The sequence below is a fragment of the Pan troglodytes genome, chromosome 9 (assembly GCF_028858775.2).
Source record: "Pan troglodytes isolate AG18354 chromosome 9, NHGRI_mPanTro3-v2.0_pri, whole genome shotgun sequence".
Taxonomy (NCBI): Eukaryota; Metazoa; Chordata; class Mammalia; order Primates; family Hominidae; genus Pan; species Pan troglodytes.
In genome coordinates, this window is record NC_072407.2 from 105,240,824 (window position 1) to 105,265,897 (window position 25,074).

Sequence of the window (25,074 nt, forward strand, 5' to 3'; positions counted from 1 at the left end):
CTATCTTTCTCAGTCTGAAAATTGAGTCAGTAGTGTCTCTTTTTGCAAAGAGTGGCATATCCTTTGGGCATAAGACAGTATTGGCACCTAATTGGGTGTCTGAATCCTCTGAAGAGTTTGGTATCTTTCACAGTCTCCTGTCTAAGACTCAATAAATAAAATATGTCTTTTTTTGTTATTTTTCTCTTCAGTGAAAGGTTTTCTTTTTCTTTTCTTTTTTCTTTTTCTTTTTTTTTTTATTTTGAGACAGGTTTCATTCTTGTTGCCCAGGCTGGAGCGCAAAGGTGCAATCTCGGCCCACCGCAACCTCCGCCTCCCGGGTTTAACTGATTTTCCTGCCTCAGCCTCCCGAGTAGCTGGTATTACAGGCATGTGCCACCACGCCCGACTAATTTTGTATTTTTTTTTTAGTAGAGACGGGGCTTCTCCATGTTGGTCAGGCTGGTCTCAAACTCCTGAACTCAGGTGATCTGCCCGCCTTGGCCTCCCAAGGTGCTGGGATTAGCTGTAAGCCACCACACCCAGCCAGATTTTCTTTTTTAAAAATACAGTTTTGACATATGTTAGATCTAGGCATATAGGATTTTCACATATTGAAAGATAAGCTTATTAAGAAAAATTTAATCTTGGAGACATAAAAATAAACTAGATACATTCTTGTCCTTAAGAAGATTGTAATCTAATGACAGAAACAGATATAAAAATCTTTGCTTACAATGATAACTATTGCTAGTGTGGTTAGATGCCACAAATGTTATAGCAGTTATAGCACCACAGGATCTATAATGTTACCCTTTTGTAGCCATACTCACTTCTCTCCCATCTCCTGGAAACTACTAATCTGTTGTTTCTTTAATTTTGTCATTTCAAGAAAGTTATCTTGACTCAACCTGTTTCTCTGGAGATACATGCCGATTGTTTTGTTTCGATAGCTCGTTTCTTTTTATTGCTTTTTATTCCATCATATGAATATACCACTCTTTTTTTTAACCCTTTATCTACTGAAAGACATCTGGGTTGTTTTCAGTTTTTGGCTGTTAGGAATGAAGCTGCTATGAATACTCTTGTACAGGTTTTTGTGTGAACATACATTTTTGTTTTCTGTAATAAATGCTCAGGAATGCAATTGCAGGGTTGTGTGATGCTTGCATGCTTACTTTTTTAAGCAACTAACAGGCTGTTTTTTATAGCGGTATTGTTCCTCATCATTGTCAGCATTTGGTGTTGTTACTATTTTGTATTTTAGCCATTCATGTAAGTGTATATAGATATGTCATTGTGGCTTTAATTTGCATTTTGCTAAGGGCTAGTGAACTTGAACATCTTTTTATGTAATATTTGCTGTCTGTATGTCCTCTTTGGTGGAATGTCTTCATTTCTTTTATCCATTTTCTAATCAGATTTTTTTTTTTAAATTTGAGACGTAGTCTCACTCTGTTTCCCAGGCTGGAGTGCAGTGGTGTAATCTCTGCTTACTGCAACCTCTACCTCCTGGGCTCAAGCGATTCTTCTGCCTCAGCCTCCCGAGTAGCTGGGATTACAGGCGTGCACCACCTCGCCCAGCTAATTTTTGTATTTTTAGTAGAGACGCGGTTTCATCATGTTGGGTAGGCTGGTTTTGAACTCCTGACCTGAAATGATCCACCTGCCTCAGCCTCCCAAAGTGCTGGGATTACAGGCATGAGCCACTGCAGCCAGCAATTGGTTTGTTACTGTTGAGTTTTGAGAATATGTGTATATTAGAGATACCAATCCTTTGTTGGATATATGGTTTGCAAATATATTCTCCCTCTCAGTAGGCTTGTCTCTTCATCCCCTTAACAGGGTCTTTCACAGATAAAAAGTTTTTATATAATTTTGTGAAGCCTAACCTATCATTTTTCATCATAAGGATCTGTTGATGTCGAGTTTAAGGAGTCTGTCTAGTTGTAGATCCTGAAGATTTTCTCCTATATTTTCCTTAAAAGTTTATAGTTTTATGTTTTACATTTGAGTCAGTGGTCCATTGTGAGTCAATTTCTGTGTAGTGAATGAGACTTAGGTCAAGGTTTATTTTTCTGCCTATGGATGTTTATTTACTCCAGCATCGTTTGTTGAAAAGGCTATCTTTCTGCCTGAATTGCTTTTGCAGCTTTGTCAAAAATTGGTAACATGGTTCGATTTCTGGGTTCTCCATTGATGTATGTATCTGTCCTTCTGCCAGTACCACACTGTCTTGATTAGCTACTATGTAAGTTGTGAAATTGGTTTAGACTGATTCTGCCTACTTTAGACTTCTTTCTCAAAATTGTTTTAGCTATTTCTGCTTCTTTGTCTTTTCATATAGATTTTAGAATAATCGTTTCTGAATCCATAAACAATGTTGCTGAGATTCTGATAGGAATTGCTTAAATCAGTATATGGGTTTGGGGAGAATTGACATCTTTTCTCTGTTGAGTCTGCCCATTTTCTCCATTTATCTAATCCCTCTATTTATTTAGGTCTTTGCTTTATTTCATTAGTGTTGTGTAGTTTTTAGCATTCAAGTATTATACATGTTATGTTAGATTTATACCTAACTTATACCTAAGTTTTAAATTTGTTAAAACCATTGTAAGTGCTCAAACTGTGTTTTGAAGGATGAATATAGTAAGCGAAGGATATTCCAGACAAGGGAAAAACAATGTGCAAAGAAACAGAGGCTTGAGAAAACTAGAGTATATAGTGCAGAGAGAGTTAGAAGATTCAAGCAATCAGTGAAGCCAGATTATAGAGGGCCATCATTAGGAGTTTGGTGTTTTGTTTTGTTTTAGGAAGTGGAAAGCTATATGTGACATTGCAGTGGTGTGGCACAATCAGGTTTTGTTTTTGTATGTGTTATGCTAGTAGTAGTGAGGATGTACTTGAGGAGGCAGAAACTTATAGCAGGGATACAAGGTAAGAGCCTACTGCAATAGTCCAAGTGAGAAATGATGAGATGTGAGGATAATAGTTCAGTTTTGTACATGTGCTTTGAATGTTTGCAATCTTTCTTCATGTCTTTTGGAAGTCTACATAGAGTTGATCATTTATGAGGGTAGGAATCATGTTTGTCTTACTCAATACTTATCTCAGGCAGAAAGTACCTTGTTTAAACACAGGTGCTCAATAGGTAAGTATTGAGCCAATGAATGCATGAATTATATGTGTGTTAAGCAATTGGAAATACAGGACTAGCCCAGAACATAGGAGTTTTGCCTAAAGATAAGTAGTAGGTGAGTTTTTGGTATATAAATTGTTGATAATTTAACTGACAAAAAAAGATTAAATGATTCGGAGAGAATTTTGGAATTAAAAGACTAGAAGGCTGAAATTGGACCCCAGGGAATGTCAGTATATAAGGGATAAAGCAGAAAACTGAAAAGGACTGGTAGTTGTGGTGTGATAAGTAGGGTTATAGAGATGCAAGTGCAAAAGAAGAGATGCACAAAGGTCATGTTGCGATAATGATTGCAAAGAAGATTTAGATTTGGAGATTATGACTGTATTATTGTTCCCAAATAAGAGTTTTAGTATAGTAGCCTGTACAGATAGAAAATAATGTAAAAAATGTGATGGTGAAAGTAGGGAGAACATGACGTAACTTGGGTCTAGGGAAGGTAAGGTTGTTATTTTAGGGGAGTGTAGAACTGAGCATGTGACAAGGATGCTTGGTGGAACAGTCTCCCAGAAGAGTTGGGAAGGAAAAAGTTCAATAGAATGGTGAATAGACTTTCCTTGTATGGTAACAGGAACATTGCTATAGGTAGATTTAAGGGAAGTTTGGGGGATTTTTGTTTTCTAATTAAAATTTGGTCAGGTTTTTTTTTAAACATTAGGGCTGTTTTTGGTGTTAATACATCCATGTCCTTTCTCAAGGAGAGTTTTGAGATTGTTTTATTTGCTAATTTTATGCGAACTACTTTTAACTTACAAATTTTATGGAGATTCTGAAGAAGAAGGAAAATGGGACAAACTGAGAATAGACAGTGGGGAGTAGTAGGAGAAAAGTAGAAGGAATCCAGTTCATTTCAGGAGAAAGAAGGGAGGGGGCAGAATATAGACTAGTGGTGCCATCAGTCACTTTTCAGGTAGAGTTTGATATTGCAATTGAAGGTCTTTGTATTTCTTTTCTATTTATTTATTTTTTTGAGATAGATCTCACTCTCTTGTCCAGGCTGGAGTGCAGTGGTGCAATCATGGCTCACGGCAGCCTTAAACTCCTGGGCTCAAGTGATCCTCTTGCCTTAGCTTCGCAAGTAGCTAGGACCACAGGTGCATGCCACCACACCTGGCTAATTTTTAAATTTTTTTTAGAGATGGACTTGCTATGTTGCCTAAGCTGGCCTTGACCTCCTGGGCTGAAGTAATCCTCCTGCCTTGGCCTCCAAAAGTGCTGGTATTATAGGCGTGGGCCACCTTGCCTGGCTCAGTCATTGTATTTCACCTGATTTTATTGACCTTACAATGTACACTTTAAAGTATTTTGCCTTTGCCTTTCTGGAGATGATCTTATTTGGATTATTAACTTAAAAATTGTTTAGTAAGCAATGTATTTGTTGAACTCTCATTACGAGTAATGCATATAAAACAAAAATATCATTTATTTCCACAGATAGTTTCTATGTTACATGGGGAGCTCGGCATAATTCAGGAGCAAGGGCAGCCCCAGGACAACCATTACCTCCACATGGAAAACCACTTGGAAAACTAAACTCTACTGATCTCAAGGATGTTATTAAAAAGGTATAATATGAATCAGTAATTGGAACTGGGATTTGGTCATTATAGTCTTTTAAAAATATTTATTGTAAAGATTTAGAGGGCATGAATATGATAGATTGTAGAATAGGCAAAGCTGGCTCTTATCTTTTGGAGTTTAGTCCATTGTGGCAGATGTAACGAGATGCACCTATACTTACATAGATATGTGTAAAATTGCTAAGACACATTTTGGGCAAAGGTATGTTGGAAATATTAATGAGGTTTAATATTAATCAGGAAATTACTCTGAAGCAGTGGTTGTCAAACTTTAGAGAGCATTAGAGTCATGTAGAGATTAGAAAATATGCAGATTCCTGGGTCTCATCCTCTTAAGTGTCAGATTCATTAGGTGACCCAGGTAGTCCAGATGTCTAACAGGCTCCCAGATGATGTTGATGCTGCTGGTCCGCTGAAACTTTGAGTAGCGCTATCCTAGAGAGTTTCTTTCTCTTTTAAAGTTTAGTTATAATCAAGAAGAAGAAACGGTATTGCAAATGATTGCTTTAAAAATTAATATTTATATTGAATGTTAGTGTGGATTTTATGTCAGGAAACATTTTTTCATGGTCTGGTAAACTGATTCACCTGGAATGGATGTTGCAAAGTTTTGAAGCGTTGAAAGTTGTTAAGTATGTAAAGTCTAATTTTCTTTCTCCCTTCCTGCACTCCATCAGGTAGTCCCTGGCAGAGCATGGTACCTGTGTTAGCTTTTGATTCATTCCCAAGCAATGCGAAAGAACAAACATTCACAAAACATTTTTTAGGCACTAGGTTTCTAGAGTTTGGGGATTTTTTTCATGGTCTATGCACACTGATTCATAACAACTAATAAAATTTGAGCAATTTTAAAGTTTTATAATTAACCTGCTATCTCATGCTGCTTTTTATTAGTGTAGCAGTGACCAAAAGTAACTGATTTTCACGGACCCTTGAACTTGTTTGACATGAGTTTTTCCTTAGAGAATGCCAATATATTTATCCAGGATGACCGGACATGTAAAATATTGAGTGTGAGATGATATGTAGTCACTTTACTTTTTTTCTTGAATGTATCAAAAATATAATATTTTAACCTAGGTAAGTAACATTTTTATTATGTAATTATGGCTTATATTAATTATAAAATATTCTGATTTTTTTAAAAGGGTCTTATTCATTATGGACGAGATAACCAGAATTTAGACATTTTACTTTTCCATGAAGTCTTGGAGTATATATCTAGGATAGATAGAGTGCTGAGTTTCCCTGGAGGTTCACTTCTATTAGCAGGACGCAGTGGTGTAGGTCGTCGGACCATCACTTCTTTAGTCAGTCACATGCATGGAGCGGTCCTGTTTTCTCCAAAGATTTCCAGAGGATATGAACTGAAGCAGTTCAAAAATGATCTCAAACATGTGAGTTGCCCACTCTCTTTTGCTTTATTTGGTTTTAAATTACATTGGTTATTACTCTAAACATCTTTAAAGACCTTTAGTTCTCTGTTATACAATGTAGTCTTTATTTTAATTTAGATTATTTTTTCCATGATTATTAGAAAATTACATTTTTATCTATAGACAGGAAAGAGAATACTATTAGAATTTCTCGGAAGCAGATACTCCAGGTCATGGGATGTTAGACAGACATGAATGGTAAACAGAAGGATGGAATTTACATAGGAAATATATGGGTAGAGATAAAAATGATCTACTTGTTTTAATTTTAATGGCCTAGCTGTAAAATAATTAGTATTTACTTAGGGGTTGGATTTACTTTCCAAATTATGTGGCTAAAGTTTGATTTTTAATTATTAAAATGGAAATAAATGAATAAATAAACACATGATACTGGCATACTTTACATACAAATACAAAATGTTAATTTTTAACTGTACCAAAAATACTTAAAGGGCACTAAAAAATATTTTCTGATTTTGCAGGTGCTGCAACTTGCAGGAATTGAAGCACAACAGGTAGTTTTACTTCTTGAGGATTACCAGTTTGTACATCCTACATTTTTGGAGATGATCAATAGCCTTTTGTCTTCAGGCAAGTGAACAGTTTCTTTTCGAAGAAAATAAAAATAATGGCATAAAAATTATCCAAGTAAAATTATCTTGTGCAAAATTTATTTGTTTTGGAGAACTTTTGGCATAGTTCTTACTTAGGAGACATGGTGTTAAACATGCTCATGGCAGGAGAATTGAGAGACTCCATTTTTATAAAACCAATAATTTAAGACATATAAAAATTGTTAATATTGAGTATTGGTGAATATTCAGAAAAATTGACTTTTACATATACTTTTGCTGGGTTATTATCTGTTATAACCTTTGGGAAAATTATCATCTAGGACTTATTAAAAGCTGTGCCATACTCTTTGATGTACCATTCTATTATCTGTAGGAATTTAACCCACAGAAATAAAAGTAGTATGTAAGAAAATAGGTAGTATAATTTATAATCACAAACATTTGATAGAACCTTCCTATCAGTAGTGGCATGGTTGTATAACTATATAATAGTATGGCCTTAGTATGGATATATGAATATACATATACTCCAGATATATGAAATTCCACATAATGCTACACATTAGTGCCCACATTTCATGTGTCTGGAATATAGTTGCATTCATTAACCTGGAAAAATGCACATTCTCCTTCTTCAGTTGGATATTACAAATCAAGTAATAAGTAATCTTGTTTGTTTGCTTGTTTGTTTATTTATTTATTTTGAGGCAGAGTCTTGCTCTGTCGCCAGGCTGGAGTGCAGTGACATGATCTCGGCTCACTGCAACCACCCCCTCCCAGGTTCAAGTGATTCTCCTGCCTCAGCCTCCTGAGTAGCTGGGATTACAGGCATGCGCCACCATGCCTGGCTAATTTTTGTAATTTTAGTAGGAACAGGGTTTCACCATGTTGGCCAGGATGGTCTCGAACTCCTGACTTCAGGTGATCCTCCCGCCTTGGCCTCCCAAAGTGCTGGGATTACAGATGTGAGCCACCGCGTCTGGCCAGTAATCTTGTTTTTTAAAAGAAGAAATTAAAATTATTTTTAAGGAAAAAAGGAACTTATATGTACTTTATGCATCTGTATAATAGAAAAATACCACTTGAAAGAGGACTATCTTAATACAAATACTCTCTAGAAATTTATGGCTAAGTGGGCTCTCTATGTATCTGGAATCCTATGGATTGTAGAGATATTTATTGTTTTATGTTTTCAAGATTTCTATGGTTTGAAAATCATTACTTGCATTTTGCCTCTGAGATAAGTTCGAGTCTTGTTTTTCCTCTGAGATATAACATGAAGCACTGTCCATTTATATTCCTCAGCATTTCTCACCCCTAATTGCACGTTAGAATCACTAGGATAATTAAAAACAACAACAACAACAACAACTAAAAACAAATTCTTTGCTACTACCCTAAATCCACTGAATTAAAATCTCTGGGGTATGGTGGGAATATCATTTGGCTATTGTGACTCCCTAATTGTCTCTCTGTAACCTGAACTAAGAACTGTTGCTACTCTTCTCCTGTGGCTCTGTCCCCAGCAAACTGTGGTACTCTCCTGCTCTCTGTGGTGTTACCTGACCTTTTTGGTGTCTTCCTGGGGAGGACACTTGCGAATTCCTATATTTCTTCCTTTTGTTTTGAAGAATTTATGAAGTTTGTTAGAATATTTCTATGAGTAATCACTGTTAGTGATTGGGAGGAAGTAGCTTAGTTTTAAACTTAGATCAAGAGTGTTTTTTTATTTAAGTACCAAATAAACCTTAAAAACTAGTTTCAATTGTATGGGTGGTATCACTGTGGGGATCAAAGGACAAAGTTATATGAACTCATTTTCAACTCAGTTTTTAATAAATACTTGCTTTGTATCATGCTAGTGCTCTGAGGAGAAATTTTCTTCAGAATTTAACAGCTTTGGTTAAATAATACGTAATATTTAAACATTAGTGCCCAGATGAGAAATACAGACCAGGATGCTCTAATTAGACAAGTGGTAGATCCATTTCTGTTAAAGAGTTGAGGGATAATGGCTTAGTGAAAGTGGTAGTACTTGAGTGGACTTAGAGCGTTCCATCTTTTGATATTTAAGGAATACATTCCTGCGTATTGCTTCAGTTGTCACTAGATGGAGACATTGTTCATTTTGGCTGATGAGACCAGAAACACAGATTTTTTTTTTTTTTTTTTTTGGAAAGCAAACATTCAGATAAGCACTAACCTAATAATCATTATTTTAAGACAAATTGCTCTTTATTATCAAGATATAATTGTAAAAATGACAAGTCAAATCTTGGCGTTTTATTTTCAGAGGAAGTATTCAGTAGGCTTGGTTTCTTTTTTCTATTTCAAATTCTTATTCCCTAATGTGTATAATATATAGATAGAGCTGACATTTTTTGCTAAATTTAAGGAATCAAAAATATCTTGGTATGTCTAAAATTTAAAGAAAAACATATGCATATTTATGTGTGCATGTGTTCAAGTATGTACAAGCTTGTGGGGTGGGGGTGGTCTGGTGCCTCTTAGTTGAACCTAAAGAAAAGTAGGGATCAGACTGTGATGGGCCTTATATGAATGCATTATTTTGGATATGTAGCAAAGGACTTTTCACTTAATGTTATAGTTTCTTGTGAATTGTAAACATATTGGCTTAACAAATATTTATTAAATGCCTCTTATATGCAGGACCAAGTTTTAAATACTGTTACAATTTGTAGAAGTGAGCAAGATGTGCTCCAGGCCCTCTATCTTTAAGTCTGTCTTTAAGACTAAAGTTGTAGTCTTAATCAACTTTGATTTGCCTTTCATCATTCTATTCATCATCATGATTTGGCCTGCATAGTAGCAGGCCATGGACCAGTTCTTCTGATTTCTAGTACAAGTTCATCTTTTCATTCATTCATTTATGTAAAATGTATTTTTGTTCTAGATACTTAGGTAAGAATATTCTAGGGTTAAATGTTGAACATTGTCAAATATTTGTCCTCAGAAATTTAAAGTCTAATTGGAGATAAGAAGGAAGTAATTCATTATTAAATGATGTGATAAGTGCTAAAAAGTGATATATTTGAATAGTATGTGAAAGAGAAAGAGTGCTTAATTAGCATATGGGCAGTCAAGAAAGGCTTATGGGCATAGCAGTTAGGGAAGTAGCATCTTGAAGGATAAGAATTTATTGGGTATCAAGATAAGGGGCAGAGGATGACTGTAAGTATCATTCCAAGAAGAGAGAATATTTTGTTGTGTTTATGGAACACAAGTTTACTGAGGCTAGAGTACAAGGTCTTATGGAGGAAGATGGAAAAATAACCTGTAAAGGTAGACAGATGGCTAGTGTATGACTATTTTGAGTGGTTTGCTTAGGTGTTTGAATTTTATCAAATGAGGGCTATAGATAAAGATTTGTGAGTCACGTAGAGGTAATAAAGTTTGTATATTTTTGGAAATAAAGATTGAATAAGAGCAGATTTTTAAATACAAAAATTGAAAAAGCATTATTTATTAAAATGTTTTCAATTAGTCTAATATTTTTCTGTAGGTGAAGTTCCTGGACTGTATACTCTTGAAGAATTAGAGCCCTTGCTGTTACCACTTAAGGATCAAGCTTCACAAGATGGTTTTTTTGGACCAGTCTTCAATTACTTCACGTATAGTAAGTGACATAGAATTCATTAATCAAATCAAACTGGTTTGTATGAAATATATATCATTTAATTTGCCTTATTTTGTCATTATATTGCAAAGGTATCTTAAATCTTTTTTCTGGAGCTTTTAGAAAGTAACACATAACTAGTGGATAGGCTAGCCTATAATAAAAACACCTGTATTAGTCTGTTTTTCCACTACTGATAAAGACTTACCTGACACTGAGCAATTTACAAAAGAAAGAGGTTTATTGGACTCACAGTTCCACATGGCTGGGGAGGCCTCACAATCGTGGTGGAAGGGAAGGAGGAGCAAGTCATATTTTACATGGATGGCAGCAAGCAAAGAGAGGGCTTGTGCAGAAAAACTCCTGTTTTTAAAACCATGAGATCTCATGAGAGCCATTCACTATCATGAGAATAGCATGGGAAATACCTGCCCTGCTCCATGATTCAATCATGTCCCACCAGGTTCCTCCTGCAACACGTGGGGATTATGGGAGCTACAAAATGAGATTTAGGTAGGGACACAGAGCCAAACCATATCAATACCTTAGCAAAATTTTAGCAAACAGGAATGATGAAAGTATGGTAATGTTCTTTGGAATATTTACCTTGCCTCCTTTGTTTCATGTGGTGAAATTAGTGCTGCTTTAGTACCTCCTGTCTTAAAGAACTATTGAACCATTTAGATTGTGCCAGACTTCATAGTTTTAAAAAACTAGCCTTTTATTCATATAGAAACAGTTTTATATGCACTGTAGAAATCCAAAATTGAAATAAGTAAAAAATGAGGCAATAATCACACCACCCAGACATTATGACACTTACATTTTTCATGGACATTTTTCTGAGTCTTTTTTCTTAACATGCACATACACAAATTTATAAGTGTTCTTTTAACTAAAATAAAAATCATAACATAATATTGTTTTATATTGTGCTCGTTTTAAGAAACAGCTCCTACTGTTTCATTTGAGAAAATTTTGATCTCTTTAACCCAGACCACGTATAGATTGCCTGATTCTATTATTATTCTTATATATTTCTTAGGAATTCAGCAAAACTTGCATATTGTCTTGATAATGGATTCTGCAAATTCAAACTTCATGATAAACTGTGAGAGTAATCCAGCTTTGCATAAGAAATGCCAGGTGTTGTGGATGGAGGGTTGGTCCAATAGCAGTATGAAGAAAGTAAGTTTAACAAATATTAAAAAATTTAAAAGCATATTTTATTTTTGAAGTTATTGATTTTCACAACTTCTCTTTGGTGTTGGTTATAACATCACCTTAATTATGGCACCAAACATCTCTTATGTTTGGAAATATCTGTTTTCTTCGTACTCTTGCATCATAATTTAGTTGAATATAGAATTTTAGATTGAGGATCATGTTCTTAATTAAGGACCCCAGAGACAACTATACTTTAAAATTTTATGGCTTTAATTAACTAGCCTATTACAGGCTGTCCTAGACTTTTAAAAAATCATAGCAAGTATTTAACAATTAAAGAATTTTTAAATCCTTAAAAAATATCATCACTATGCTGTGTGTTTGGAGGCGGATGAGTTAAATTGTGAACTCATAACACTATCTTAACTGGAAGCCTCTTATTTTACCTCATTTGAATAAGTAATAATTTCAACATTGTTTCTTTAAATGATATTCATATTCTCAATCACTAATTTCTTTATTTTTCTATAAGAGAAGTATAGTTTAATGCCTGCCATGATTCAGAGTAAGGAGTGTAATTTGAGATAAAAGACATGGTTTACAGATGAGGTAATATTTTAGTTACTGAAAGATATTTTAGCTTGAGGAGGCCACGTGAATAAGAGGCATTCATTAAGAAGTAATTATTGGGTGCTTAGTAAGTACCACTGTTCTATATATGTTGAGGACATAGCAGACGAAAAAAAACCACAGAGAAATCCCTGCCCTCATGGTGTTTACATTCTTCTCAGGTATATCTGCGGGGAAAGCTTTCTAGGTGAAGATCCTGGGTAGAGAGCATGTCTGATGATTTTGAGGATCAGTAAGAGGCCACTTCACCTGGAGCAGAGTGATTGAGGGGAGAGTTGGTGAAGATGATGTCAGAGAACTAAGAGGAAACCAGTTAGGATGGGGCTTTGTAAGCTACTACACTCTATAGGATTTCAGCTTTTCCTGAGAACTAACTTACTTTTGGATGCTTTTGAACAGAAATATTCTGACTCGTTTTTTAATGGGATTACTGTAGTTTCTGTGCTGAAAGTAGACTATAGAGGGCAATGGTTGGAGCAGTTACAAATGATTGCAGTAATCCAGAGAGAAAAGGATAGGTTGGGCTAAGGATGTAGTGGTAAGGTGGTGAGAAGTGGTTGTATCCTGCATATGTTTTGCAGTGGAAACAACAGGATTTGCTGACAGATTGTAATAAGGTATAACAAAGTGAGGGGTCAATGATCCTTCTGATTATTTTGGCTTGAGCAACTAGAAGGATGAAATGACTATCATTTGAGACAGAGGATACTGTGAGAAGAACATATTAAGATGAGACTATGAGGCCTTCAGTTTTAGATGTGTTAAATATGAGATACCAGACATTGAACTTATAAGTTTGAGAAGGCATTTGGAAATATAAGCCTGGAGCTCCAGGGGTCAGGCATACAGAAAAAAATTTGAGGAATTATCAGAGTGCAGGTGATATTTAAAGTTATAAGAATGAATGATATCACCAAGAGAGTAAGAATAAACAAAAGAGAGCAGCAATCCAAGAGTGAACCCTAGGGCACTTCAACATTAAGAAACTGGAGAGATGAAGAGGAAGAACCAACGGACACTGAGAAGAAGCTGCTAGGAAAATAAGAAGAAAACCAGACAAACATTATATTTTAAAAACCAAAAGAAGATAGCATGTCAAAGGAAGAAAGTATGATGAACAATGAAAGTAGATAAGGACTAGGAATTGATCATTGGATTTAGCAATGTGGAAATTGTTGGTGACTTTGATAGAGCAGTTGCAGTTAGTAATGGAAAAAGCCGTATTGGAATATGTTTCAGAAAGAATGAGAAGATTGGAGACAATGAATGTGGGTACACTCTTTTAAGGAATTTTGTTTAAAGGATGAGAGAAATGGGTCAGTAACTGGAGGAAGGAGGGGTAAAAATAGTTTTGTTTTTTTTTTTCCAAGACAGAGTCTTGCTCTGTCGCCCAGGCTGGAGTGTGGTTGTGCAATCTCGGCTCACTGCAACTTCTGCCTCCTGGCTTCATGCGATTCTTCTGCCTCAGCCTCTCGAGTAGCTGAGATTACAGGTGCCTGCCACCATACCTGGCTAATTTTTGTATTTTTAGTAGAGACGGGTTTCACCATGTTGGCTAGGCTGGTCTCGAACTCCTGACCTCAAGTGATCCACCTGCCTCGGCCTCCCAAAGTGCTAGGATTATAGGCGTGAGCTACCGTGCCTGGGCCTGTTTTTTGTTTTTTGTTTTTTAAAAAGATGGGACACACTATCGTATGATCATATGCTGTTGAGAATGATTTAATAGGGAAGCAAAAAGTATGTGATGCAAAACAGGGAAAAATTGCTAGAATAATATCATTGAGTAAGTGCACAGCAAATGGATCTAGTGTACAAATGGAATAATTAAGGATCGACATTTCCTCTGAGAATGGAGGAATCATTTGTGATAACAGGAAAGAAAGCAGAATAGAGGGGGATAGATCCAGGTAGGTGGGCAGGTATGGTACTGGGAAGTTTGGGATACTCTTTTCTAATTGTTCCTATTTTCTTAGCGAAATAGGAAGATTATCCCCTGAGGGAAAGAATGAGGGAGGAGGCTTTGGAGGCTTAAAGAGACACAAGAAGACATGGAAAACAGTAGTTTGGGAGAGTGAAAGAGGGAAAGGATTAGGAGAATGGAGTATGATAGGATTCACTTGAGGTTAGTGATCATGGAGTTCAGTAGAGGCCAAACAACATAGTTGTGTGTTTTTTTCTCAAGCCATAGGTGCTCTGATGGGTGCAGACCTTGAGTAGGTGGTGACTTAGATTTGATCAGAATTGGGACTTTGGTGCTTGAGTATGACAAAACAATTGAAGGCAAGAGAGTTGAGAATATTTATAAGAATATAATTATTTTGATTTACCATGGTATTTAAGTTGGTAAGGTGGTAAATTAGGATAGGAAGATGGTGAATGACAGTGAAGAGGTGGTCAAATTGGTAGATAGTAGGTTTCAGTGGAGTTTCAGGATTTTGATGTTGGAAGGGAGTAAGCTGGGAAGACAGGAGTATAGTGATAGAAGAATGGGATGTTTGAAAGTGAGATTATGGAAGGATTTCACTTAGTGATAATTACAAAATCTCATGATTTGACTGTGTAGGTGAGTGGCTGACAAAAGGGTGGTGGCTAAGAGGAGAAGAGGCAACCAAGGAATTGAGAGATGAGGGTATTAGAGGGATTATCTATAATGGATATTGAAATTGAAAATAATTAAGAAGGTAAGACAAGGATTGTGTTGGAAAGAGTGACAGTGAGCCAAGAGCTAAAATTATTTGTGGAATGAAGAAATGATTGGACTGGTAGATGTCTGCGCCATGGAGGGTTAGTGGTTACCCCAGCCTGATAATATGAAAACTGAATTTAGGGAGCTTAGTGAGGATGATTTTGAATTAGTGATGAAGTACAAGAGGGCACTGCCTTGACCTTGCACTTGCAGGCCCAGTGGTTCAGGGACATGATATTGCATGGTGTGCTTGGGAAATAGAGAGTTAATGTGGCTGCTGCACAGGGTATGTGGAACATTGTAGTGGGAAATATCATTAAAAGCCAGATTGGGGACAGATAAGGAGGGGAAGTGTTTAAGTGCCATAACTTTGAATTTTATTTAATAAGCAACTAGAAGCAATTGAAAGTTAGTGTGAAGGGGTTGATAGGATCCATCAGTTTTGGATATGTTAATGTATGAAAATGTTAATATATGTTATATATTATGTTATGAATATGTTAATATATGAAATATATGAGAATATGTAATAGATGAAAATAAAGCAAATTAATAGGCTTACTATGCCCATTCAACTCTTTAAAAAGTACCATTTTTACTTCAAGGGAAGGAACAGGGGCAAATCAGGCCAGCAGACTTTGCTAATGTAGGATATTGTTTGAGGATAGACCATTTTAAAGAAAATGAGTTCCCAAAGAAACAAATTAACGTTGATTTAAAAATATAAGTTTAAAATATTCTCGCATAGGTTTAAGTGTTTTGTCAGAAATCAGTGAAGGCATACTCTCTGTCACAAGAATTATGGTACGTTCGAACACTGCATTAATGAAGACATCTTTTGGCTTACATTTTTTTTTCAGTCTGAGAAATTTAAAAAATGATTTTTTGACCTAATTACTAAGATCACTTGTGTTTTCCTCTTGCTGATAATTTCAGCTCTATCAGGTGAAAGAAATTGAAGCTATTTGGCTTAATTTAAAATTTCAAAATTGTTACTTTAATTTTTTTTCAGGACACTAAACTTTCTTTTGTATATTCTAAAGTAGCATTCTTATAAGGTTATCTTTACTTTAATAATAATGATATCTGCTTATGAAACTGTGTTTGCTTATTTACAGTAGTGGCAAAATTCCAGTCACAGTGAGAATATACTTTTTAGAATGATCAGTTATGAAATTATTGATTATAAAATTATTTTTATTTAATTTTAGTTTTTATTTGAAAAAGCTGAGAATCCTTGCTACCCCACTATGTCATGAAGGCATTTTACTAGTTTTATGCCAAATAAAATATTTTTATTATTGTATGTTTTTAAATGGCATTGTGATTATTTTCTAATTCAATCCAAATTGTAATTTCCTTTACTTCATATAGTCTCACCATTTCAAGTGAGCTTCTCCCAGTGTGCCATTGCAATCAGTTAATGGTTGATGTGTGTCAAAATGTTGTCTTGGAAATCATTTCTTCTAAAGATTTCTGTGTTATTTTTGCCTCTTAGTCTAGAATGAATCCTAGAAGAAAAGTACAATCAATACTGACTTTTTTTGTATTAAAGGTTTTTAACTTATGATATGGGACTTATACTTTTTCATAGTGACATTCTTTTTATGTTTTAGATACCTGAAATGTTATTCAGTGAAACAGGTGGTGGAGAAAAATACAATGATAAAAAACGAAAAGAAGAAAAGAAAAAAAATTCAGGTAGTATTTTGATGAAATCAATTTGATCTGGTTTTTATTTATGAAATAATTGCCATTTTTAATACTACAGATCCATTAAAGATTCATGATTATAAATTTGAATAATGCTAAATGTAACAAAATTAGATTTCTTCTGATGCAAACAAAATTTTGAAGCCCTTTTTATTTTTAAATTAATGGTATGTCATTTAACCTAGAACCCAACAGAATATCTACTGTGTGAGCTCAAGAAGCTTAAAACTTATTTTTCTGACCTGAGTGATTTGAAGGACCTACTTAAATTGTTTAGAGTCTTTGGCAAGCACCCTAAACTTTTCATATTAGCTTATCACTTAGATATGGCACAGAACTCTATAATTTATATATGAAAAAGTTTTATGACATTCTTTGAATATGGGCTTAATCTTCTTAACTATAATATTCTCATTATTTTATCTTCAAATTAATTTTGATTGTGGTCTTTATTTTTATACCATAGCTTATTAACTTATTTATTTATTTAACCATCTAATAATCAAATATTTATTGAACTTGTTTTATACTGTACTGGGCTGTATATTAGAGATCACTTAGTAGCTCATAGTCCAGTGATAGTGAGAATTGTGTTGTATATAAACATAAATTTCTGATATAGCAAGATAAGTGATGGTAGAACTTTATATGAAATAATTGGAAAGTAAAACTTCAGACTAGCAGATATTATAGGAAATAGACATTGCCCAGATGGGCAGCTTGAGAAAGTCATTCTGGTTAGAGTGAGTAACATGGGAAAGGTTTGGAAAAGTGAAACAGGCATCTTATGAAACTATAAATAGCCTAAAGGGCTGAAACATAAGATGTATAAATAAGTACTAGATGAAGAGGGAGGAAAAGGTTGGCATGGTCAGGTAATGAAGAGCTTTCTGCATTATGCTAAGGAGTTTGGATTCTAACTTGCAGGTGATAGGGCATTATTGAGAGATTTAAAGGGAGATTTTACCAGAATTTCATTTTAGAAACAAATATCTTTATATATCCCTTTCTTCAGTTATTGGAAAATAGATTGGTAATAGGAGAAACCAAAAGCAATTACATCACTTTAGAAGTTTGTTGTAGTAATCTAAGAGAGACAAGATGAAGGCCTAAACCAAAGAAGAGGTAATAAGAATGGAGGAAGGAATGGACTTGGTGGATATTAGGAGGTAATCTAAATGAGACTTGATGATTATGTAATGGCTGTGGCACACAAGGAGAAGAAAGAGTCGAGGATTTTTTTTGGGTTCTGTCTTGGAATATTCATTACAAATTGATTTCATTCACTGGGGCAGGGAATACGGATGCAAATTGTGTCGGTGAGAGGAATATAATGTGTTTGATCATGGATATATTGAATCTAGTGTGAACTTATTCTTAACTTTTTGGCTTTTGAAGTCTTGTTTCTCCCTGTATCAAATGGGAGTGGATAGGTATTTTGTGTATTGCTTTTCTGTTCAGCAGATTGTATTTAGCTCACTTTTGGATTACTGTACATGTGTTATATAGTCCCAATTAATTTATATGTTATGACAACATGTAGATTTATTTTTCTTGCAACAATAAAGATGTTCAGGGGAAATATATAACAATATATAGATGCTACTAAAACTAGAGAACTCAAAATTCCTAAGGAAGATGGGAGCTGTGAATAGTTGTCTAGGAATGCCTGTGCATCTTTAAGCAAAGATGCTATCTCATATTTATAACTATATAGCATGGAAGTATCTTGTATAACATAACTATCATTAGGATATTTTCTCTTATTTTTAATGAATCATACATATAATAAGTTATTTTTATTTTCTATTTTTTTCTAGTTGATCCTGATTTTCTAAAATCATTTTTATTAATCCATGAATCTTGTAAAGCATATGGTGCTACACCAAGCCGATACATGACCTTTTTACATGTGTATTCTGCCATTAGTAGTAGCAAGAAAAAGGAATTATTAAAAAGACAAAGTCATTTGCAGGTATAGTATTGGTAATCTTGAATTATTTTATCTATATATAGGAAACAAGAGTTTTGTAAATCACAATGCTATGTTGCGGGTGGCATATATCTGGTATTAATAAATGTACTGTATTAAAAGCCTTGGAAAACAGTCTCACTTTCCTACCTATATTGCCCTGTAGGTTTTAGTGATGATTTGTATTTTTTTTAAAATTCAGTGGTTATTTCTTTTCTTCGCTGGTTGGCATTTATGGATTTTTGATAGCTTATGGTACTCTCTTTAAGAGTCTCTTTCACATGAAAACATTTTTAGAAATTAAGAAAACTCTGTTATTCAGCATAAGATGATACAGTGGACTTTGGGGACTTGGGGGTGAGAGTGGGGTGGGGAGGGATAAAAGGCAACAAATATGGTGCAGTGTATACTGCCCTGGTGATGGGTGCACCAGTATCTCACAATTCACCACTAAAGAACTTATGTAAGCAAATACCACCTGTACCCCAATAACTAATGGCAAAATAAAATAATAATAAAGAAAAAAGAAAACCCTGTTATTAACTGAAACATAATATCCAAGATTATATTTTATAATAACCTTTAAAATTAAGATTATATTTTATAAAGTAATGTTTTCATCCATGTCACCTCACTTAGTACATTCTGAACAGTTTTCTTTCCGTATTTCTTTAACTATAGAGCTTTAACTTAAATGTGACATTAGAATGTAAGCCTCTGAAGTTGTTAGAGAACATTTCCTCTCTAAAGTTTTAGTTTCCCTTTGTTAGGGTAATAAAGTAGGCTCCATCTTAATTGACATAATTATCTTAATCATTTCTAATGATTCACTTTCATTTATATTAAGGTACTAACTATACGGGCTTTGGGGAGGGTTAATTTCCTGATTTAGTTCTCTATGGTACTTTGGATAAATCACTTTAACTTACTGTTTTGCAGCTTAATTGGGTCAATGGTAGTTGTATGTGAGTGTATTAGATAAAATTCATATGGAAAAAACTTAGCTTAATACCTGTACTTTATGATGGGTGCTCAATAGTTATTAATTACATTCCTTTTTTGCCATTACTCTTTCCCCAAATCTTCTGATTTGTTAGGTGACAAAAACATGATAGAAGGTAAAGAATTTTTTTCATGTACATCCCTGGGTTCATTATTCTGCTGTTTGCACAGTAGGATGGGGTACCATAATGGCCAGGCCAGGGTGAAATGCCTACTCAAAATGCAGGTAAGGCAAGTGAATGACAGCCCACCAGAACCATATGTGAGAAAGTCTCTTACAAGAAAAATGAATATTAGACAGACAAAACCAAGTCATGTCTACTATAAAAAACAGTGACTCTTGAGTCCTTTTTCCCAATCAGTGAGACTAAAATTAGAAAAGGTTTAGTGAGTTACCCCTTGCTTGCTATTTTCTCTCCCATCTAACGTAATGGTAAAAAGTGTTTTTTATTAAGTTCAGTGTTTAAACTATCAGATATGTATTTATCTGTTTAGCTTTTCTATGATGCTTTTTTTTAAGTCTTATGGATTTATTTTAAAATGTTATATATAATGATAATTTTATTGATATTTATGGGGTACATGTGATATTTTGATTCATACAAGAATGTGTAATGATCGAAGGGTGATTAGTGATGTTGAACATTTTTTCATATACCGTTGGCCATTTGTGTGTCTTTTTTAAAAAAAAATTCTATTCAGATCCTTTGCCTGCTTTTTAATGGAATTCTTTGTTGTTGTTGTTCAGTTGTTTGAATTTCTTGTATAATCTACATATTAAGCCTCTTGTCAGATGAACAGTTTGCAAATATTTTCTCCCATTTAACAGGTTGTTTCTTCACTCTGTTAATTGTTTCCTTTGCTGTGAAGAAGCTTTTTACTTTAATATAGTCTCATTTTTCTATTTTCATTTTTGTTGCCTATGCTTTTGAGGTCTTAACCATAAAATATTTGCCTAAACCAATGTCCTGGAGCATTTCCTCAATGTTTTATTCTAGAAGTTTTATAGTTCCAGGTCTTTTGTTTAAGTCTTTAATTCATTTTGAGTTGATTTTTTGTATATGATGACAGAGGGAGGTCTAGTTTCATTCTTTTGCATGTGGATATCCAATTTTCCCACCACCATTTAATGAAGAGGGTGTCCTTTTCCCAATATATACTTCGCTGAAAATCAGTGGACTGTAAATACATGAATTTATTTCTGGGTTCTTTATTCTGTTCCATTGGTCTGTGTGTCTGTTTTATACAAATACCGTGCCGTTTTGGTTATTGTAGCTTTGTAGTATATTTTGGAGTCAGGTAGTGTGATGCCTCTAGCTTTGTTCTTTTTGCTCAGGATTGCTTTGGCTATTCAGGCTCTTTTGTGGTTTCAAACAAATTTTTGGATTTTTAAAAAAATTTCTGTGAAGAATGTAATTAGTATTTTCATAGATATTACATTGAATCTGTAGATTGCTCTGAGTAGTATGGCCATTTTAACAATACTAGTACTTCTTCTTCTTCTTTTTTTTTTTTTTGAGTGGGAGTCTTGCTCTGTTGTCCAGGGTCCAGGCTGGCATGTAATAGTGCGGTCTTGGCTCACTGCAGCCTCCAACTCCTGGGTTCAAGCGATTCTTATGCCTCAGCCTCCCGAGTAGCTGCGATACAGGCAGGTGCCACCATGCCTGGCTAATTTTTTATTTTCAGTAGAGATGGGGTTTCATCATGTTGGCCAGGCTGGTCTGGAACTCCTGACCTCAAGTGATCCACTCACCTCAGCCTCCCAAAGTGCTGGGATTAGAGGTGTGAGCCACTGCACCCAGCCACAACAATGCTAATACTTTTGATCCATGAGCATGAGATGTCTTTCCCTTTTTTTTTTTTTTTCTATCTTTTTCAATTTCTTTCATTGGTATGCTGTAGTTTGCCTTGTAGAGGTCTTTCCTCTCCTTGGTTCACTTTATTCCTAGGTGTTATTTATTTTTTTGTAGCTGCTGTAAATAGGATTGCCTTCTTAATTTCTTTTTCGGTGAGTTCATTATTGATGTATAGAAACATTGCTGATTTTTCTGTGTTGATTTTGTATCCTGCAGCTTTACCGAATTTGCTTATTACTTCTAACAGTTTTTTGGTGGAGTCTTTAGGTTTTTCTAGATATAAAATCATGCCCAGCTATAAAGAGGGACAATTTGACTTCCTCTTTTCCAATTTGGATGTCTTTTGTTTCTTTCTCTTGCCCAATTGATGTGGCTTGGACTTCTGGTACTATGTTGAATAGGAGTGGTGAAAGTGGGCATCCTTGTCTTGTTCAGTTCTTAGAAAAGGCTTCCAGCTGTTCCCCATTCAGTGTGATGTGGGCAGAGGGTTTGTCATTTTTGGCCTTTATTATGTTGAGGTATGTTCCTCCAATGCCTAATTTTTTGAGAGTTCTTGCCTTGAAGTATGTTGAATTTTATCAGATGTGTTTTCTGTGTCTATTTTGATGATTATCTGGTTTTTCTCCTTTGTTCTGTTGATGTGATATATTATGTTAGCTGATTTCCACATGTGGAACCATTCTCTGCGATGCTTTAAAATTTGTTTTTCTTTAAAACCTCTGTGGGATCTTTAACTACATCTTAATGAGTATCATGTGAAATAAATTGTTATAATTAGCAATAAGAAAAAAACCTAAGTCTACTTGCAACTGTTTTGTATATACACGCTTAACATGTTTGCTTGATTCTTTTCTATAGGGCTTTATTTACCGTGTGTATGTAAAATTCCTTTTTTAAAATATTGCCGATCAATATTTTATTGATGTAGGCTGGTGTATCTAAACTAAATGAAGCTAAAGCTCTTGTGGATGAACTGAACAGAAAAGCTGGAGAACAAAGTGTGTTACTTAAAACGAAGCAAGATGAAGCAGATGCTGCCCTTCAAATGATCACAGTGTCAATGCAGGTAATGTTTAGAGTGACCACAAAAATGAAAACAATAGGGAGAGCATTTATGCCTGATAGTCAGTGAAAAATAACATTTTCACTTAGGTGGATTTAAAAAATATTGCTTATTCATACTGAGTCAGACTGATATTATGTCCTTAAGCTTTTGTGGAAGGGCATGGTATTTTCCTATATTGTTTAGACTGATCACTCGGTGCACTCAGTTGACCATGTGCAACTTATGTAAACTCTTTTTATATTTTAAATTGGCATGGATCTGTCTGTAACTGATTTTATTTCTTATACTCTGCCATTTAGGTTGGTATTTCCTTTTATTTTTCTTAGAATTCTCTCCTTCAGGCTTTGAGAGTTTTCCTTGCTTTTAATTTTCTCAAGATTTATGAAATGTTTTTATTCTTTCAGTACTTTCATGATGTTTTGTATTTTGATTATATATTTTTTGGGCTGTTGCCTTTGTTTTGTTGAACCCTTTCAAGGGAGATTTCTCTGAGTTCCTTCTTTGCCCCAGTATTTTATGTCTGCATGCTGTTTCAGGATGATCTTGTTCATTATATTGCTCTTACTACCAGCTACATATAACTGTTTTCAAATTTATCTTTTTTATTCTTTATCCTAACTCCTCTTATTAGCTTCAGACTTACTCAATCACTGGCAGGGCATGGTCACTCATGCTGTAATCCTAGCTCTTTGGGGAGCCGAGCGGGAAGATTGCTTGAGCCCATGAGTTTAAGGACCAGCCTGGGCAATATAGTGAGACCTTATCTCTACAAAAAAAGTAAAAATTAGCTGAGTGTGGTGGCACGTGCCTGTAGTCCCAGCTACTCAGGAGGCTGAGGTAGGAGGATTGCTTGAGTTTGAGAGGCAGAAGTTGCACAATGAGCTGAAATCATGCCACTGCTCTCCAGCCTGAGTGACAGAGCAAGACTCTCAAAAAAAAAAAAAAATTCAATTTTATCTGTTAAACATGTCTCCTTGGAAGTCTCTTGGGCATTACAATTTGAAACAGGTTCAAAACTGAACTTATGAGTTTTCTTTCCTGTATTTCTTTCCTCAGATTATGGTACTATAATATACACTAATTATTGAAGACAGAACTTATAAATTATATTATACTGAGACTTTTGTTACCTTATCCCTTAATGTAATGAGTCATTAAATTCTGTCAATTTTATTTCCCTGACTATGCCTCAAATATGTTTCCCCATCTCCATCTTGGTAACTGTTACCTTGTCAACTAGGCACTAATCTAATGCCTCTTTTATGAAAATTAACTTTAATATTCATCAGACTAATGTATATATCTCAATTAAAAAGTAAGTGGCATGAAAAATCAACAAAGTTATGGGACTTAGGATTTCAAGAGTCACTTTTCAGTAATCATAAGGCAATCTGATATTAGTGTAATATTAGGCATAGAGATCACTGGAATGTGGTCAGTTGATTTTACACAAAAATGCCAAATAAATGGGGAAAGATAGTCTTTTTAAAAAATGGTGCTGGATATTTAGATATCCAGGTAGAGTGAGAAAAAGCCCAGAACCTTTACCTTTTAACTTACACAAAAATTTACACAGTGTAGATGATGGATCTTAGTGTAGAACATGAAATTATAAAACTTAGAAGAAAACACAGGAGAACATCTTTATGACCTTGCTGAGGCAAAGACTTGTTCAATGTGATATCAAAATAGAAAAAGAAAATTGATAAATGGAATTTCATCAAAATGAAAACTTCTGCTCTTTGAAATAAATTCCGAAATGAAAAGTCAAGTCACAGACTGGGAGAAAATATTTACAAAACATATATTTGATAAAGAACTTCTATTCAGAATTTTAAAAATACTGCAACTCAATAATAGCAAAACAAAAATCCAGTTTAACATGAACAAAAGATTTGAGCAGACCATTTATGAAAGAAGACATATAAAGGGACAGTAAACACATGAAAAGATGCTTAATTTCATTATCATCAAGTAAGTGTAAGCTAAAGTCCCAGTGATATGCTGCTACATATCCACTAGAATGGGTAAAATAAAAAGACTGAAAACCCCTCAGTCTAGTATGGCAAGGCCGTGTGGAGCATCTGGAACTCTTATAATTGCTGGAGGAAATGAATAATGCTACAGTTACTTTTCAAAAGTTTGACACAGTCTCATAAAGTTAAACATATCTTAGTACATCAGCCAGCAGTCCCACTTTTAGATTTTTAGCTAAGAGAAATGAAAACGTGATAAATCTTAGAAGCATTACACTTAAGCGAAAACAGCCAGACACGAAAGACTGTATACTGTATGATTCCTTTGTAAGAAATTATAGAAACAGCCAAACTATGATAGAAATCAAATTAGTGAGTACCTGACCTGGTAAGTAATACATCAGAAAATGTAAATATAATTTTTATACTGGAAAACTTTAACATATTTTTTCTCAAGGTATTTTGGAACAAAATTAATATAAATATTTACTTAATGAAGACAGCCATTTTATTGTTAAAAAATCTGTCAATTATTTTGACCTTAAAAGAGTTATTTGAAATATCAAAAAGTAAACACTATGTAAAGGATAACACTGT

General features: G+C 34.6%; 1 protein-coding gene across 4 annotated transcripts in view; it reads left to right on the top strand.

Annotated features, from left to right (window-relative positions):
• The window catches only part of DYNC2H1 (dynein cytoplasmic 2 heavy chain 1), a 374,133-nt gene that overhangs the window by 84,500 nt on the left and 264,559 nt on the right, over window positions 1-25,074 (top strand). For all 4 annotated transcript variants that reach the window (XM_063784470.1, XM_063784471.1, XM_063784472.1 and 1 more), the window contains exons 48-55: window positions 4,613-4,743; window positions 5,907-6,155; window positions 6,680-6,788; window positions 10,296-10,409; window positions 11,455-11,597; window positions 16,509-16,593; window positions 18,426-18,580; window positions 22,364-22,501. In XM_063784470.1, coding sequence (XP_063640540.1) covers window positions 4,613-4,743; window positions 5,907-6,155; window positions 6,680-6,788; window positions 10,296-10,409; window positions 11,455-11,597; window positions 16,509-16,593; window positions 18,426-18,580; window positions 22,364-22,501 — 1,124 coding nt within the window. The remainder of the gene's footprint in view (window positions 1-4,612; window positions 4,744-5,906; window positions 6,156-6,679; window positions 6,789-10,295; window positions 10,410-11,454; window positions 11,598-16,508; window positions 16,594-18,425; window positions 18,581-22,363; window positions 22,502-25,074) is intronic.